At 38.3% G+C, this 16,756-nt stretch overlaps 1 protein-coding gene across 6 annotated transcripts in view; it reads right to left on the minus strand.

Annotated features, from left to right (window-relative positions):
- The window catches only part of CACNA1D (calcium voltage-gated channel subunit alpha1 D), a 168,902-nt gene that overhangs the window by 49,034 nt on the left and 103,112 nt on the right, over positions 1 to 16,756 (minus strand). For 3 of the 6 annotated variants that reach the window (XM_071439778.1, XM_071439779.1, XM_071439775.1), the window contains exons 15-27: positions 15,698 to 15,818; positions 14,884 to 14,998; positions 14,130 to 14,199; positions 13,460 to 13,529; positions 12,588 to 12,732; positions 10,962 to 11,091; positions 8,176 to 8,235; positions 3,902 to 4,008; positions 2,712 to 2,799; positions 2,153 to 2,260; positions 1,934 to 1,986; positions 1,528 to 1,674; positions 649 to 850 (exon numbers count right to left, since the gene is read on the minus strand). In XM_071439778.1, coding sequence (XP_071295879.1) covers positions 649 to 850; positions 1,528 to 1,674; positions 1,934 to 1,986; positions 2,153 to 2,260; positions 2,712 to 2,799; positions 3,902 to 4,008; positions 8,176 to 8,235; positions 10,962 to 11,091; positions 12,588 to 12,732; positions 13,460 to 13,529; positions 14,130 to 14,199; positions 14,884 to 14,998; positions 15,698 to 15,818 — 1,416 coding nt within the window. Of the gene's footprint in view, positions 1 to 648; positions 851 to 1,527; positions 1,675 to 1,933; positions 1,987 to 2,152; positions 2,261 to 2,711; positions 2,800 to 3,901; positions 4,009 to 8,035; positions 8,096 to 8,175; positions 8,236 to 10,961; positions 11,092 to 12,587; positions 12,733 to 13,459; positions 13,530 to 14,129; positions 14,200 to 14,883; positions 14,999 to 15,697; positions 15,819 to 16,756 lie in introns of all 6 variants that reach the window. The other 3 variants (XM_071439776.1, XM_071439780.1, XM_071439777.1) reach the window with 2 other exon arrangements.

Genomic DNA, 16,756 nt, shown 5'->3' on the forward strand with positions numbered 1-16,756 from the left:
TAGTGCCCAAAATCTTCAGGGCTGGGCCTCCTACTTGTCTCTGAAGGACTTCTTACAGGGCCTGACTAATGGGGCACATGGTGCAGAAAGAATCCTGGCTGCTGTCTCATGCTTGGCTTTCTTTAAATGAAGTCAGCCAAAAATACCCCAAAAATTGTGACTTAAGAGTTTCTCAGTCAAAGGATTAAACAGTAAATGGGGACAGATTTTTGTAATTTTAATCTGAATATCCCCAGTGAATTTCTAAATAAATGGGGGTGAGAAGTGGAACATTTTGAAAACTTGAACTTTGGACACTTTCAGACTATTTGGAACACAAAACTATTTTCCAGTTCTTAGTGTACAACTATCTCTGCCTCAGGGTAACCTGGCTGTATTCTTATTAATGTGACACCAAAAGGCAAGGTGCTAGGAAGCCAATAAACTTAGTGGACACCTTTCACAACAAAAACACTGATGGACTGGGCTCACAGAAAGGTACAACAGCCTGAATACTCAGTTAAATAAATACCCAGATAGTAAAAAAAATTAATAAATACTAAGCTATGTGTTTGGTGCCCTCTTCTGCCCCAAAGCAGAAAGGATGCTCCTCATGCATAAACAAAAAAAGCTACTTTCAAAACTTAAGAATTCATTATTTATTTTAACCTGATTTTTGTCCAGCTCACAGTTCTTGTACTCTTGTTCTCCCTGTTCTTGGAATGTAACAATCACAAAACCAACAAATATGTTCATCATAAAGAAAGCAATAATGATGATATAGATGATGAAAAAGATGGAGATCTCCACTCTGTAGTTGTATACAGGTCCTACATTCTCGCCATTTGAATCAATGGCTTTGTATAGCAGCCTGAAAAACAAACAAAATTTTATCTTTATTACCATTAAAATAAAAATAGTAAAGGATGCAGACTCAGAGGACAGGTTTCAGAAATGGTCTGATGTTCACTGATATCTTCTTCTATTTACTGATAGTGCTTTCAAGAATACAGAAACCAGAAGAATCACAGCACACTTTCTTATGTTCTTTTTTTTTCCTCAAAGAATTAAGTTAATGACCCAACTTTTGTATTTTTCATTTATTTCCCCAAGTAAAATTTTCTCAGTTAGGGAAATAGTGAGTGGCAGTTAGCCCTTTCTATATTTTTCTATGAGTGTACTGCTGTCTGATTTTTTAGTAAAATGTTTACTGGAAGGCCTAAAACTTTCAAATTAGCTTTATTTAAGGGCCATTGATGGATAGGCATCTAGAATTGTTACTTCCATTAGAGCTGAGGAGAAGTTCCTTATAGCAAATGCAGCAAGACTGGGAATCAAACAATACCAAAAAGTTCACCTTTTCATATTTTTCCTGAAATATGGGATAAGTGCCCAGATTCAGGATAATAGGTTTCTTTATTTCCTCCCTTTTTCCACCACCACTTAAAACTGCTTTATTGCCCAAAAATGTCTGGTAAATGACAGTGAATTGTTCTGGAAAATGCAACTCTGGTAACAACACTGTGCGAACACAGAGAACCCACTCACGCTGGCCAGCCTTCAAAGGTGGAGACTGTGAACAGGGCCATCATAGCAGACAGGACATTGTCAAAGTTGAAATCACTGTTTTGCCAGACCCTCTCTTTGACCATGGGACTATCGACATCTCCATCCTTATAAACGATGTAAATCCCTCTGTGGGAAAGAGACTGGCATTAGTGAAATGCTGAGCTGACCTCAGGGTAACTCAATGCACCATTCAAAGCTGTTTCTTACATTGCCTCCTCATGTTTGCTTTATTTCCTTGCTAACCTGTGTTTTCTTGTGGGATTAAGATGACAATTCCAATTTACACAACCCTAAAGAGCCTGACCCATGCACAATGCCTGCCCATGCACAGTTTAAGTTATTCAGAACAAAATGTGGCACATTCTTAGAGCAAAGATCTCCTCACCGGCATTCCTCGGGGTTCTGTTTGGCCTCATCAGTGCACTTGTAGAATTTTCCCTACACATAAAAACAAAAAGCAATGACAAAATGCAGAATATGCAAAATAAATGCTTTTATACTATGATTGGTTCAGGATGGGACCAGCCCAGTCCCAGCAGCAAACCACCAAGAATTCAATTCAGCTTTTCTGTTCTTTATGGACTGTAAATTCTGAGTCTCTTACCTTAAACAGCTGCACCCCAATACAAGCAAACATGAATTGCAGCAGAGTTGTAACAATCATGATATTACCAATAGTTCTAATAGCCACAAAGACACATTGAACAACGTGCTGGAAACAAAGAAAAAAATATGTTTCAATGCAATTTGTCACAGACCATATATCATAAAAGTAATTTCTGCATTCTTTTTAAAAATTACTATTTTTCTGGTGCCAGCATACTACCTAACACTGTAATTTGACAGGTTTTCTAAACCTGTCTGTAAGTTTGTTGACACAGACCCATCAGCACCACTGAGTAGACATCACATAGGCACTATGGATAAAACTGAAATGCACTGACAGGCAGTGTGTGTGGCAGCTCCTCCACACACAGACTGCTGTAACTGTGGGCAGAGCCTGGGCTGGCTAACACCAGCCATGTTTAACAATCAGTGACTGATTTCTGCCCTTGCTCTGTGAACTTCTGCAGAAAATTTCTCTTGAGCAATAATTTTTAACCTGAGGCAGGACTGGAGGATCAGGCCACCAGAAATATAACTTAAAAAATAAAAATAAACACCTTAAGTCCTTTTGCTCTGTTTATTGCCCTTAGAGGCCTCAAGACTCTTAAAACTCTCAGAATCTTCACGACTGAGATAGCACTTGATCTAGAAGAAAAAAAAAATATACCATTACTGTTAAGGTAACTGATTTATCACAGAATAACAATATCCTTGCAAATTCCTGAAATGTGAAATTTGAAGAAAATCCCCTCCAACTAGAACTCTCAAGATATATTTACAAGGCTTTTCTTTATTCTTTTTATTGATTCTTTATTATTAGAAAATAGTATTGATCTCATAAACACCATAAGAATCATTTTGATTTCTGGAGCAGATTTGGAATTAACAGCTTAGAAGCTCATCTAAGACCATAATGCAGCAAAATAGTCCCCACAGTATTTTCCAGTGTTGACAAGCTCTTTTGAAGACACTGAGTAAATCCTGTAAATCAATGAACCCTTCCATTTCCTACTAACTTCAGATGAAAAGATCTCAAATGACTTTGATTCTCTCTGTTTAAGTAGCTAGGACTGCATTTTGAGGAAATAAGAGTGCAGAGTGTTCTAAAGAACACCCTGTGAAACTGAAAGTTTGTGCAGTAGGAGATCTGGTACCAGCAGGGCTCAGAGTGGGGAGCAGCTGCCTGACACCCTGCCCTGCTCTCCTTGAGTCACTAAGGCTTTCACAGATTATTATTAATATGGAAAAAACACCCAATGAATCAAGAAGTACATTTAGATTCTTTTACTCTGTTTAGTCTGACCAAACAAAATAAAAAAACTCTCTCCACTACCACTTACAAACTGATTGAAGTACAACTTCTCCCCCCTCAAACACTGTCTAGTTCCATATCCCTACAGGTCAACACTGAAAGACCAAGCTCATAAAATCAGATTGCAGGTGTGAGAATGGCTCAAAGGAAGGGATTTAAAGCTCCTGCAGCTCCAGGAAATCCCTGCTGTACCAATACCAGTGTCATGGGGCTCCTCCTTGCTCTCCTGGTAATTGTGGGAAGTAGTAATTTGTTTCCACCCCATATTAGTGATGAATTACAACACCCTCCATGGAAAGCACTCCCTCCTGCCAGCCCATCCCTGAGCACTGCACACCCACACACCGTGGGGGAACAAAAGGAGCTGGAACACTGATTTCAGTATGAAACCCCAAAGCAAAAATAAACCATTCACAGGGTAAGTGTAGTACTTACTGAATCCCAAATGATACCAGAGAAACGCCCACAACCAGCAAATCCAGCAAATTAAAATAATTCCTGCAGAAGGACCCTTTATGAAGGAATGCTCCAAAAGCTGTCATCTAAAAATAGAATTGTTACACACTTAGTCTATATTTCAATTTATTCAAATTCGCATTTAGGCTGTTTACAAGACACTTGCCTGGAGTGTGAATGCATACAATACTATCTCACTTTCTAAAATCCTTTGAGATATAAAACAATCCCTCTACATACATTAAATCTTTTAAATCAGAAAAATTCTTCTCAAGCAACATCAATTGTTTCTGATATCAACAAATGTTTTATTTTGTGTAAGAACAGATGAGGCATAGATCATTACCCTGAATTAATTTGGCCTTTGTTAGAAAAATTGCTACAAAAAACCATTTGAGATTTCCATGTTTACTAAACTGTAGGGTCCAAATTCTGACTCCTAATTATGCACACTATCTTAAGAACTGAAAAGGAGCTGAAAACATACTGCAAACACCTGAGTGCCAAAGCCAGTCCAGAAGCAGGACAAGGCGTCCTAAGGCAGCACTACAAGGCTATTTAGCTTTGGCTTCTGGCAGACATGAGTGGCTACCTTGAAATAACCTGATAACCAATAGAGGTTTTGAATTCTGTCTAATCAGAGGTCCCTAAATTTTGCTGTTCTGTGGGGAATATCAAACGTTGCTCTGCCTTTTGGACTTTCTCTAATTTTTTTGTTTTCTGTCCCTATATTTAAATGAAAAAAGTTTACAAAGTGGATCTTGTGTGCATCATTTGCAGGTTTGATTAGGAGCCAGTGATAGAGGCTCTGTTAATTATGGCTCCAGCCAGCACCTGGGCAGATGGTTTTGGGTATCACAAAGCTGAATTTGACTCCTAAATCCATCAATTCAACTTCCTACCCTAACTGTAAGTACCAGTTAAAAAATGCACAGAGGAATCCAAATAACCATTAGATGCACAGACTTCCCAGCTGAACAGAATATTGCATAAGTCTTTCCATAGTTATGGATTAAGTCTGAAACACTGAAACTAAAAACTCATAACAAAAACAAGGATACCTCTGAAAAACACCTTGTAGCCAGTTCAGTCACAAGAATTCTAATTTCTTCAGCCTCAAGGTCCTCTTACAGAGCCTGAACACTGAGCTATTCCTTGTGTTCCACAGGTAAGAAAATTTGATTCCATCTAGGGAACATCCCATACTGACTGTGCATTTTAATCCCTTCACTCTCTATTCTGTTCCTGGAGGAGTAGGGAAGAGATTTTATTTCACTTCCCCTCACAGCAGATTGCTGCAGCTTTCAAGAGAGCTCCCAGTGTAGAGCAGAGCTCCAGGCAATGGGCATCCCAGTGCCCTGCATCCCTGTGCAGTGTGAGACTTTTCCAGGCCTCCTGCATGGCAAAGCACCACCACCAGTAAAGGCTGGACCTCTGCAAAGGAAAGATGGGGGTTTTGGAAGCAAAAATTAATCTCCTTATTCTGTTGTTAAGCCCTCTTTTTGGTAATCAAAATACTAAATATTCCCAAATGCTAGAAGAGTAAAAATGCTAAAGCTTTAACCTATGCCATGGCATGAGACATATAACATAGTTATATTATAAAATTTCCATTAAAGTAGCTCATTCACTTACAGCTGTACAGAGTACATCTAAACTCTGTTGGGAGCTGAACACAAAAATAAGCCTGAAAACCAAACTACCATCTATCTACAACTACCCATTTACATTGCATATGATAAGAGCAGCACACAAAGTTTCATATAATAACTCCCACAAAAATTAGGTGCATAATTGACATTAAAGTGCAGGTGAGCTAAATATCTCCCCATCTTCACATGGAGACTCGTATTTCAATCACCACAAATCCCAGTGGAAGAATTTTTTACAGCTCTCTAGTAAGTTTAAATGGTGTGGGATCAGCACAGTAAGGGGAGGTAGAAAGCACAAATCCCTAATCTGACCTTTGCTCTGATGTTTGCACCTTTCCCAAGTTGTCCAAACAGCATGATAAACTGAATTTCAATGTCATGCAGGGAGAATTCTCAAATGCTTTAAAGTGATGTTGCAGCTTTTCTGTTCTTCACATCCTCATTCATACCCTCAACACTGTGCAATGTGGGAATCCTTGCTTGAGAGCACAGGGAGACTTCTTACATGCTGAGAGTTATTCTGGTTTAGTGCTTGCTTTTGTACAAGTTTCTTCACTGCAGGTGATAATATTGCCTCTGCTTATCCTAATTTCAATTTCATCTATTATTTTTTGCCTGGAAATTAAGGAGCACTATTGTTCCTGCAGGTCTAGTTTTGCATTTTCTCCTTGCAGAGCACTCTCCTTCTGCACAGCTCGGGCACTGTGGGAAGCACAGCAGAGGACAGGGAGGGCCCCAGGCAAAGCAAGCAAAGCCAGAGTCTGGGACAGGTTAGCAAAGCAGGCAGGGTCTGTGTCAGCTCCTGACTGTGCACATCTCTAGGTACAGTTTGTTTTCCTTTACATGTCAGTGCACTACAGAGCTTCCTGGAGAAACCAAAGTCAGAAGCATCAACAATTTTGGTTGTGACGTAGCTTCTTGTTTCCTTGCAACCTTCACAATTCCAGATTTCAGCAGCCCAAGCTCTAGAGTTTCCTGCTTCCCTTGGATAACTCATAAATTGCTCAGTGCCAAAATCTCTTGCAGTTTGCAGCAATGTTGCTTTTCTTAACCCATCCAGTTATGCCTCTTTATCCTGCCCTTTATAATTCCTCTGCCTCCTAGAAAAACACAAATGGAACTGCAGGAGCTGGAGACCCTGCTGCTCAGAGCATGTGGAAGTTTACTGCCTTTCTTCTGCCACAGTTACAATGATAACATTTTTATGGCTTCCCAAATTCAGAGTTGGGAGCTTGTCTGATTTAATGCTTCAGGTCTTTTCAATGCTCTGTTCTCTCCTTTAGTTTGGCCTTTCTCTAGCAGCAAAACCCCTGGAGATTATTTTAGTGTGGTACAAATAAGAATAATCAATTCTATAGCAAGCTTCTCACTGCTGAAAATGTGAAATAAGGGGATAAACATTAAGCCTGGGAGAAAATTCACAAGCATAAAAATAGTCTATTACTTACAGAACAGCTTATCTTGTAAACAGCCCAAATATTGCACCAATTAGTAATAATCAAATTGCATTGTGAAGAGTATGCACAGCAATATGAGCAAAAGCTGGGAGAAGAGATCTTGTTAAGCTTTATCCTCAACTGGAAATGCATAGTTTATGTACAGATTCTTAGTGTGCCAGCAATTTTTAAGTGTATAAATCAGGGTTACTCAACCAAAAACTCGAGGTGAGAATAAGCATAGCATGAAACATTTATGAATCATATGTAAATCTCTGAAAAAATGCTTTGCCAATTTCCAATGAAAAATTTTCCTTCCTTGATCAGCATTTTGTTTCATGTGAATGCATTTTTTTGGTTATTTATCTTCTTTACCACAGTAAATCTTGTACATTGAATATCTGAATAACCCCAATAGATATCCTTAATAATCAGTACACAAACTATACATTAAAATGCCAATTTTTGGCTCATGCATGGGTAATACATTTAAGCAAGCATAATTATGCCTGTCTGTGAATTTAAATGTATGCCCAAAATAAATGCAAAGTATCTTAGTGTATAGATAGATAAATGCAAGATATCTTGCAAGTCCTATTGCAAGAAAATAGTTATCTACTATTTTAGCTCTGTAGATATAGTTCAGCAAAATAAATGAGAAATTACATGCTCCCTCCTTAAAAGACTGATTATCTCTTTCAGAAATGCCAGAGCAAGGAGAAGGAAAAGCTCATGCGCAGTGATTGATTTTTCCCTTTTCTGACAACTGTAAGTTTAAAAAGGGTAAAAAATGAATTATTAAACTGATGTAATGATAAAAAAATCAGCTTCTTCATGCACCCAATGGTAAAAAAATAACCAATCAAAACTATGAGGAACTGTCAAATAAAAAAAAATCCTCTAGTTTAAAAAAGTTTAGCTTTGATAGCTTAGAGAAAAGGCAAAGAACACTTCAAGGGCCTTTTCTTGGCAGGTGACACACAAGGAAAATCCTTTTAAACAAGCTTCCTTTAAAAACCTGTTACCTTCAAAATGATCTCAAATGTAAACATACTAGTGAAGACATAATCTGCATACCCTAGGATCTGGAAGGTAAACAAAAAGTTACAAACATTATTGCTAAAGCTGCTTTTGGGCTAACAAGGATCAATTAACAATGCATTACCTTTAACAGGATTTCAACAGTAAAGATGGCTGTGAAAGCATAGTCAAAGTAACCAAGTATCTGCAAGGTATAATATGTGCCACAGTAAGAAATCCATCTCTTCATAATTTTCACAACTTAGACCACATACACAACACCTGAATTAATCTAAGTAGACAGATGGAGGATTTAGACAAAGTAGTTTAAAATTCCAGCTACTGTGCAACCATTTTTATTTGCTTAAAAATTGAACAGATGCCACTGTGCTCAGGTATTAGATTTCACCCCTTAATAATTGACAGGACCCAATAGGCAACAATTCCTTTCACTTCAGACTTTTCCTCTACTATCTTTCACAGATACTTTCTTCAGCCTTTAGCAGAGATACAGAATCTTAAACAAAGAATAAATATTTATTAATAAGGCCTGTGGTTTTTACCAACGTATTGCATCACAAAATAAAACTTCAGTGGCTGCTTCTAAAGTGCAGATCACCCCACATTCTGCTACATTATATTGTTCCTGTATAGGCTTGTGCAGAGTGTGACAAAGCAAATTAATTATAACAAATCACTTAAAATCAGCACCACATCCCCTTTTCCTTGAAGTGGGAAGATACAGCAGTGATTTATTTGTAGGAAATCTAAAAGAACCCACAAGAGTTGCACAGTGCTATGAAGTTTCTGAGAGGATTGTGGCTGTGGGATTGACCTCAGTGCACAAGAACAGCTATTTCAGAACCACCCAGAGCTGTGGCCACATCACTAACACCTAAATCAGTGAACTGCAGGAGGCTGGGAGTTTAGTCTCAAGGATCCAGCAATCCACCTAGCCAACAGTTGTGCACAGAAGTATCCTTCCTGCAGTTCAGCAACTAACCAGGTGGGAAGGAGAAATAAAATAAAAAGACAACACACAAAGAAATTAGTCATAGATCAAATAAGAACAAATAATTTTCCCCCCATATTCCGTTGAATATCCCATCCTGCTGTCCCTTGGTGTGGCTGAAAAAATAGGCAAATGTTAAAGCCATATGACAAAGATTAATCAGCAACCAATTCACTCCAGATTTAAAATAAAATAAAAAATTCTTAAAGGCATTCCAGTTTCTAAACTTTCATTCTGCTGCTGACCTGGCTGATGGAGGGAACGTGAATCCTCAAGGCAGTAAAAAAGAAAATGAAGCAGGCCTGGGGCATGTGAGAGTACTTACAACAAGAGGGCAACACCTTCCTGAAATCCCTCACACATTTTGTCTGTGTCCCAAACAGAAATAATCTTTCCAGTTATCACACTCTCCACTTACATTTTCCTAATGCTTCTCTAGTTACAAACACAATTATCAGCCCTTGAAGGCATTTCTATAATAACAATTTCAGTATTCTCCACCAGCTCTCTCTTTTTCCTACCCATTAGTGTGATTTATTTATAAGATTCCATTGGTCCAGCTTTGTAGATAAGGGAAGCACACTGCTCTGCTGAATAGTGCATGAAGAGTGTCTTTGTGCTTTGGCCTCTTTTTACCTCTGGAGAAAGTTTCAGCTTTTTGGTTTTTACTAAACTTACTGGAAAAGTATTCAGAGAATGCCAACAGCCTAAAAAAGATTTTCATAGGTTGCACCAACAGCAGCAAGAACCAGAGAGACACAACCTCTGCAGCCTCAGCAGGGCCACCTGTCCTGCAGGATGCAGAAGAGTTTCTCTGGCTCTGTGACCATCTCTACAGGTCATTTTGTACCTAAAACAGGAAAGGGCTGGAAGTTCTGTCAAAGCATCCCCAAAGTCCCCATGGACCACTACCAAGCTGCACCATCTCAGCAATTTTCTACCTAATCCAAAGCAAACCCAACTCACAAGAATGTGAGAGTCTTGCTATGAATGAAGTGCAACAAGGCTAAAAAAGTCCATGGTCATGAGAGTGAATTTATTTTAGTTTCTCTGTCTAATAATTGTTCTTTTGAGTAACAGTTAAGTCTTCCACTAGATGAAGCACTTAAAATGTGCTTAAACAAATTCAAGAATTTGTTTTGGGAGAACACAGGTATTTAGTCCCCACATAAAACTACTATTTTATCTATTAATAAAGACTACTGAAATTAATGGTTTTTAGGCTGAAATGGCTTCTATGAGTCAAGGCAAGAGCTGGGCATGCTCTGATCCTCCTCTAACACATGAGTGTAGAGAAAAGTGAGATTTATTGAGTTTCTGATGCAGCCAATCAAGAACCCAAACATTTTTGAGTCCAATGTGGGGGTAACTCAAACCCCTCAGAGTGGCCACACAAGCTTCCCTGAGAGAGGAGGTAACATCCTCATGAATCCCTACACTCACTGACAGAGGGATCATGCAAGTGCCCCAAGGCCACAGAATAGAGCCAATGAAGAGAGGACACATCAGAGTCTGTTCCAAACATGATAAACAGTGATAATTTTAACTGGCATTTTTAAATCAGCATCAAACCCTGTGAGGTTCAAGAATTGCACATCAGTTACTCCAGCTGCAAAGTAGGGAAAAATATGAAAATTATAGATATTATATTCAGATGGAGAATATTTTATCCTGATATATTTATAGTCACAGAAAAAGCATTATGTAAATAATAAAAATTTTTAATACTGATGATGTTCCATCACTAAGGTTAATTGTCTTTAAAGATATATGCTTCTTAGAGCAAAAGGAATATAAATGTATAGCTTGAAAAAGAAGAAGGAATGTTTTTTAACATGAAAATTAAAAACAAGGCATTAGGCCCAGAGGATTGTTTCTGTGAGGGTGTATTTGGCTTCAGACAAAAATGAAGGACTTACATTATTTCGAAAAGAGTGGCTGCGAATTGGATCTTCTGCTGCTAAGGAAACACTGCTCAGCATGATGAAGACAAGGATGAGATTGGTAAAGATGTGGTGATTGATAAGTCTGTGGCATCCCACTCGAATTCTAAAGAGGAGATACAGAAAGACACCATTTTTGCACACAGAATTCAGCAGATGGTTAATACACAACATGTTTTCTGTTACTCTGCCAGCTCTGATGGAACAGAGCAGCAATCAGCAGCTAGAAGCCATGAAAGTCCTGAAGCCATCGGTCTGATTCCTTAGAACATAAACAAATCCAAAATCCAATTCACCCATAGTGAAGATGCACTTAAAGCCATCTGGGAGGGTTTGGTTTCTATTGGGTTGTGAACACCACGAGTTGCAGTGCTTGTAGCTCTGTGCACATGCAGTCACAGGTGAGAAAGACCAAGGCTAGATAATAAACCATCCCAGATCCCCAGTTCAATTTGATTCTCACTGAAGTTGTCATAATTACTCATCTTGAGAGATGCAGCTTAGGCTGCAGATCTCCTTGTGCTGCTTAGGACTCAAATCAGAATCTCCATGAAGATTTTCTTATAGAATTACAGGACATGTGGGTGTTGGAGGCTCCAGAGCTGTCAGGCTTTAGCCACATGACATGAAGTGTAACTGTGCATATGCTTAGAGTCACTGAGCCCAGAGTAATCACAAATACAGAGCAGGGCTGGGATTAAACTGACAGAAAGGCAGGATCAGGTTCATAACTGATTAACACAATGAAGTTGTCTAAATTCTGATAAAGACTCAGAAAGTTCTTGGTTAAAATTTTCCCTCCTGTTATTAAGTAGATGATTGGAGTGTGGTGTATCTTAGTTAAGCAAATTGGCCATTTTAGACCAAGAATGCATACTGTTAGTTGAAGCTGAAAGCAATTTGAAATGTTCAACAAACTTAATGATTTTGTATCCAAAACATTTTATCCTGATCTCCTTCTAAATTTGATGGCCTCTACCACTCAAAGACAGTATTCTCTCATGCTAAATACATATTAAGGACTTCTAGTGACTAGTCAAGCTTGCTCTCTTCACCAGGGTAGAAGTCCAAATGCTCTGGAGTTAGACTAAGGTGGTGAAATATTCCATTGCCTCCCCAAAATCCCACTATTAGAGTTCTTGATTTTTTGAAATAATTTGTCTTTATCTTTGATGCTTGTTTGGATCTGGGAAATGCTGTTACCCTAAGAAGAATATGTGCAACCTTTCTCCTACATTTTTTCTGGTTTCTCCTCTGCAAAGGTTACTAGGGTCACTAGAAATTCTGTCTCATGCAGAAGATGACCTTTTATATCCAGTGACTAACCTAGTACATAGATAATACACCTCAAAGGGTACTTTGCAGACATGTGAGAACTCAGACTAAATGCACAAAATGCTATTATCTTAAACAGTGGGAAGAAAAATAAGATATTTTTCAAATTCTTGTCATTTACCAAGTCAATCAGAAAACTTTAGGAGGGAAGCCAATCTCTTTTTGTTGAAGACACTAGATCCTTACTCCTGGTCTCCCTAGAAGGAGGTCTGTTATTCACTGCTGAACCCTGATGTCTAAACCAATATTTTTCAAAGTCATATTTACGGGTTGGTGCTGCTGAAGATGAAGAAGGCACTCCCTTCAGGGATAGGTGTTATCTTCTCCTTCATGTTGAGCTCTGATATCCTACGGGGACGTGGGCCTGCTGGTACCTCTGGCTCATCCTCCTCATCTTCTTCATCTTCACCTACTTTAGATTGAACATTCTTTTTACTATAAACTAAAAAATATCAAGGTTTTGTTCATAGCAATACAAAAGCACAGCTTGTATGAGAATACACATAGGAAATACACCTTCATAGCATGACTCAAAAAATCTATAAACCAATATGTGAACATCCAAATGTTGTCACAAGCTGGCAGAGGGTGCTGTGCACATGTGGGTGTGTGCATGAGTGCATTAATTGGCTTTGCTGGTCCTGAGCAGCCTCACCTGGGAACTGCTGGAGCCCCAGTTCAGCTCAGCCCTGACCATGCCTGAGCTGAGGGCTGAGCTCTGGGCACTGGGTGAGCACTGTGTGCTCAGAACTCAGGACAGAATTCTGTGCCATGCATCCAGACAGAACTGATTTTTAGATAAGTATGTTCACTAGGCCAAGGAAAAATTGGCCAATCATCAGCCCTGGAATGTCCTCTTTTGCCAAATGTTTCAGAGAAGTTTAGAATTTTCTCCCATCCAGATAGTGTTACCAAAACAGTCCTGAGGCTCACAATATTAACTCTCAAATGCTTCTTGTACTGTCTGGGAAGCTGCATAAAAAGATAATACTTAGGCCCATTTATCCACTGATAAGAGAGCACAACTTCACTGGCTTCAAAGGAATTGATTTAATGTTCACTAGGAGCAAGTTCAGGATATTTTAGCAAACAAACTTACATGTGTTTCTAGCTAACGTGTTTTCTAGCTATTCACATACCTGGTACATCACAGGGGGGATAGGGATCTTTATCCTCATCCTCTCCTTCTCCATATTCACCAATTGTCACCTACAGCAATGATAGGGATGCACAGAAAGAAAAATAAACTTTAATATAGAGTGCAAAGCCCACAGAAAGCAAACCAAATACACCTCTGAAGTCAGAGAAGTGAGTTTTCTGAAGCAGATTAACTCTGAGAATGTAGGAGAGGTGACATTTTATTACTAATTTTTCAAAAATTATTTTTCTATAGTATCCACTTTTTTCTGGCTGTGTTAATCACAATAAGAATAGAACCAACACATTTTGATAAAATCTATCAAGAATGTTTGAACATTCTAAGAGTTTATTATTCACTCATCTCACTGGACTTATCAAGCAAAATACCTACAGGGCTCTTAAGAAAAAAAATCACATTTTTCCAGCATTAATAATTTCGTTCTCTAAGAGTTTCCCCTCTCAGGATATCCTGGAACCAAAAGGATTTTTTCTGGTTTAAGAGACAACTGTGAGGATGCAAAGCATCAGAACTAAGTTTCCCTTGCCTGGAAAAAAACGTAGGGATGATGGGCTCACAAAAGGAATTGTACCATGCACAATACAAAGTACTCCCTAGCAAAAATCAGCAAAATTGCTTCTTAGAAAAGAGACAAGTTTTAGGATAAACACCTTACTATCCTTGGGCTTCTTCTGGTCACCTTCTGACTTTTCGCTCTTTTTATTTTCCAGACTCTCCTTTCTATAAATCAATACAATAACAATTACAAAGCATGCCACGTAAAGACAGACAATTTTAAATGAACTATACCAATTCTACAAAAAACTGAAAGCCTTATAATAAAATATTCAAAATATTTTGTACATCTGTAGGTGTCAGAGCAATAAAATCTACTGCATTTGAATGCAATGATCCATTTAAAAGATTATTATTTTGAATATAATTCCAGAGGCTAATCCCTAAAGCATTCAATGCATGATCATTACTCCTTTCTAGAGGGATAAACTGTGCCCTTGGACTCATACAAACAACTTTCATTGACTTCAACAGGCTTGCACTGATTTCAAAAGAAGGTTTTCTGCTTGTCTATATAAGGCTTAGAGAACTGATTCCACAGGGAGATGTGCACTGGCAACAACAGATAAATTCTTGTGCTAATTGCACAATAAATCCAACTGTTGCAATGTTTAAATATCAGTTGGTTTATCACTACATTCTTAATTCACCCCAATTATTACCTAACTTTTATCTAAAATTTTACTGTTTGTCTATTATTTTAGTGTCTAGACAAACCCTTTTATTTTTTTCCCAGGTCCAGCACATTTTGAAGTTGGTAAAGACATTCATATAAAAACATCCTTATAGAAGAATTCAATACCCTCCTCCTTCCCTCTCCTGCTGGTTCAACACGCCCATCTATTTTACCTCGCATTCTTTTTCCTTTCCTTTTCTTCAGCTTCTTCTTTCTGAGCTGTATTTAGACTTTCAGCATCTGCCAAGTTATCCACAGCAATGGCCAAGAAGACATTTAGCAAGATATCTATTTCAAATCATTTTAAGGACATTATGCCTTACCACACTTGTGTGGTTTATTATCAGCATAAACACTGACAATGTGAGAGATATAAAACACATGTTCCCAACCTACAGCATGGAGGTTTGAGATGCTGGAGTGTACTGCAAATAACAGCCATTAATGGACCAGTCTGATACTGCCTGTAAAGTGAGCAGAGATCCATTAGGGTCATGGGTTTTAAAATAGCAGAATGCTTGAGGTATTTTTTTAAATAAATGAAATTCAACTTCATGCTAGCCTGAGCAAGTCCATGAATATGAAATTGTCTATTATATGTGAAGACTGTTCAGGCATTTTGAAAAATTCATTTTTATAATGCATGGTCTTTCATGTCTACAACAATCTATATCAAATTCAGTTCTTCAGTCCATATCAGTTAACCACAAATACTGATACAAACACCATATAGTACAGCAAATACACTGTTTTTGCCCTTTCATCACCTCCTGACCTTTTAAGAGAGTGGCAGTAGTTTGTTTCTACGTGGGGCCAAGGAGGCATTTCCAGATCAGTGAGGGCAGGGAAGGGGCACATTGCAGCACATTTTGTGCCAGCTGTGCCAGGGTGTGTGCCCTGGTACCTGCCCTGCAGAGGGTCTGGATTTTGTGGATGTCCCTGGCACACAGCCCCATCAGAGATGTTTCCAGCCAGTGTAAAGGATACAGTTACCACAGATGAAGAGGATAATGAAATATATACAGACGATCATGCCTGAGGATGAGGGACCACCGTACGCCATTATGCCGTCATACATGACAGCATTCCAGTCTTCCCCTGTTAGGATCTAAGGAGCAGATATTAGGAGATTAGTAGTAACTCAGCATCAAAAGTAAACAGAGAAACACATTTCCACTGACCACACAACACACTAACTTTCTGTATGCATAAAGCAATACCATGTTTTTTTCATGCATTGTTTTAAAATTCCCAATTAAACCTCTCCTGAAAGCTTGGGTTTAACTCTAACAGCTTTTATTTTGTGCTATGCATTTATATGACTGAACTTCAAAGGCAAAAATAATAAAAAAGAAATTCTATTGAAATTTTATTGATCTTGGCATGCCAAAGTAAGAGTCCTGGTTTTCAGTAATGCCACTTATGTAGCAATGCCAACAAACGTCCATCACTTAAAAATCAAGTTAGTATATGTTTTAAGGTTCTTTTTTTAAATTCTGGCCACAAATCTGTACTATGATAAAAATTCTGAGTATTGCAATGCAGGCTTTAGGGACACTTCATATATTTCTAAGTAACGTCTTGAAAATTATTTGTTCCATCCTGAGAAAACATGCAATACTCACTCTCCTTCCAAGCAATTAAATGGTTGTTTAAGAAAATAAAATGCATGCCATTTTCTAAAATTCTTTTTTGGGGAGCTAAACTTATCCAGCTAATTTTCAACCAACAGGTTGATTGCTCCTGAATGTCTTCTAAAAGTGAAGGAATCTACATTCCTTTGAAAATGAGGCAGCCTAAAATCTGAATGAAATCTAACTCAGCTGAATTGGAAAGTAAAGCCTTAAGTTTTTGTAGGGGCAATGTCAGGTCAAATGTGAACACTTTAACCCATAAGGAAATTTCTCATTAATATATCCTTATCTTTAAATCAAATGAAAGATTTTCTGCTTGCTCTGGGCAAACACCAGATGAGACTTCTACCAAAGTGACAGGAAGTTGACACCAAGGTAAATCTTGCAGGGTCAGCTTTAACTCTCACCTACA

Source organism: Agelaius tricolor, unplaced genomic scaffold (assembly GCF_023055355.1).
Source record: "Agelaius tricolor isolate 1412-34295 unplaced genomic scaffold, bAgeTri1.0.p SCAF_14, whole genome shotgun sequence".
NCBI lineage: Eukaryota > Metazoa > Chordata > Aves > Passeriformes > Icteridae > Agelaius > Agelaius tricolor.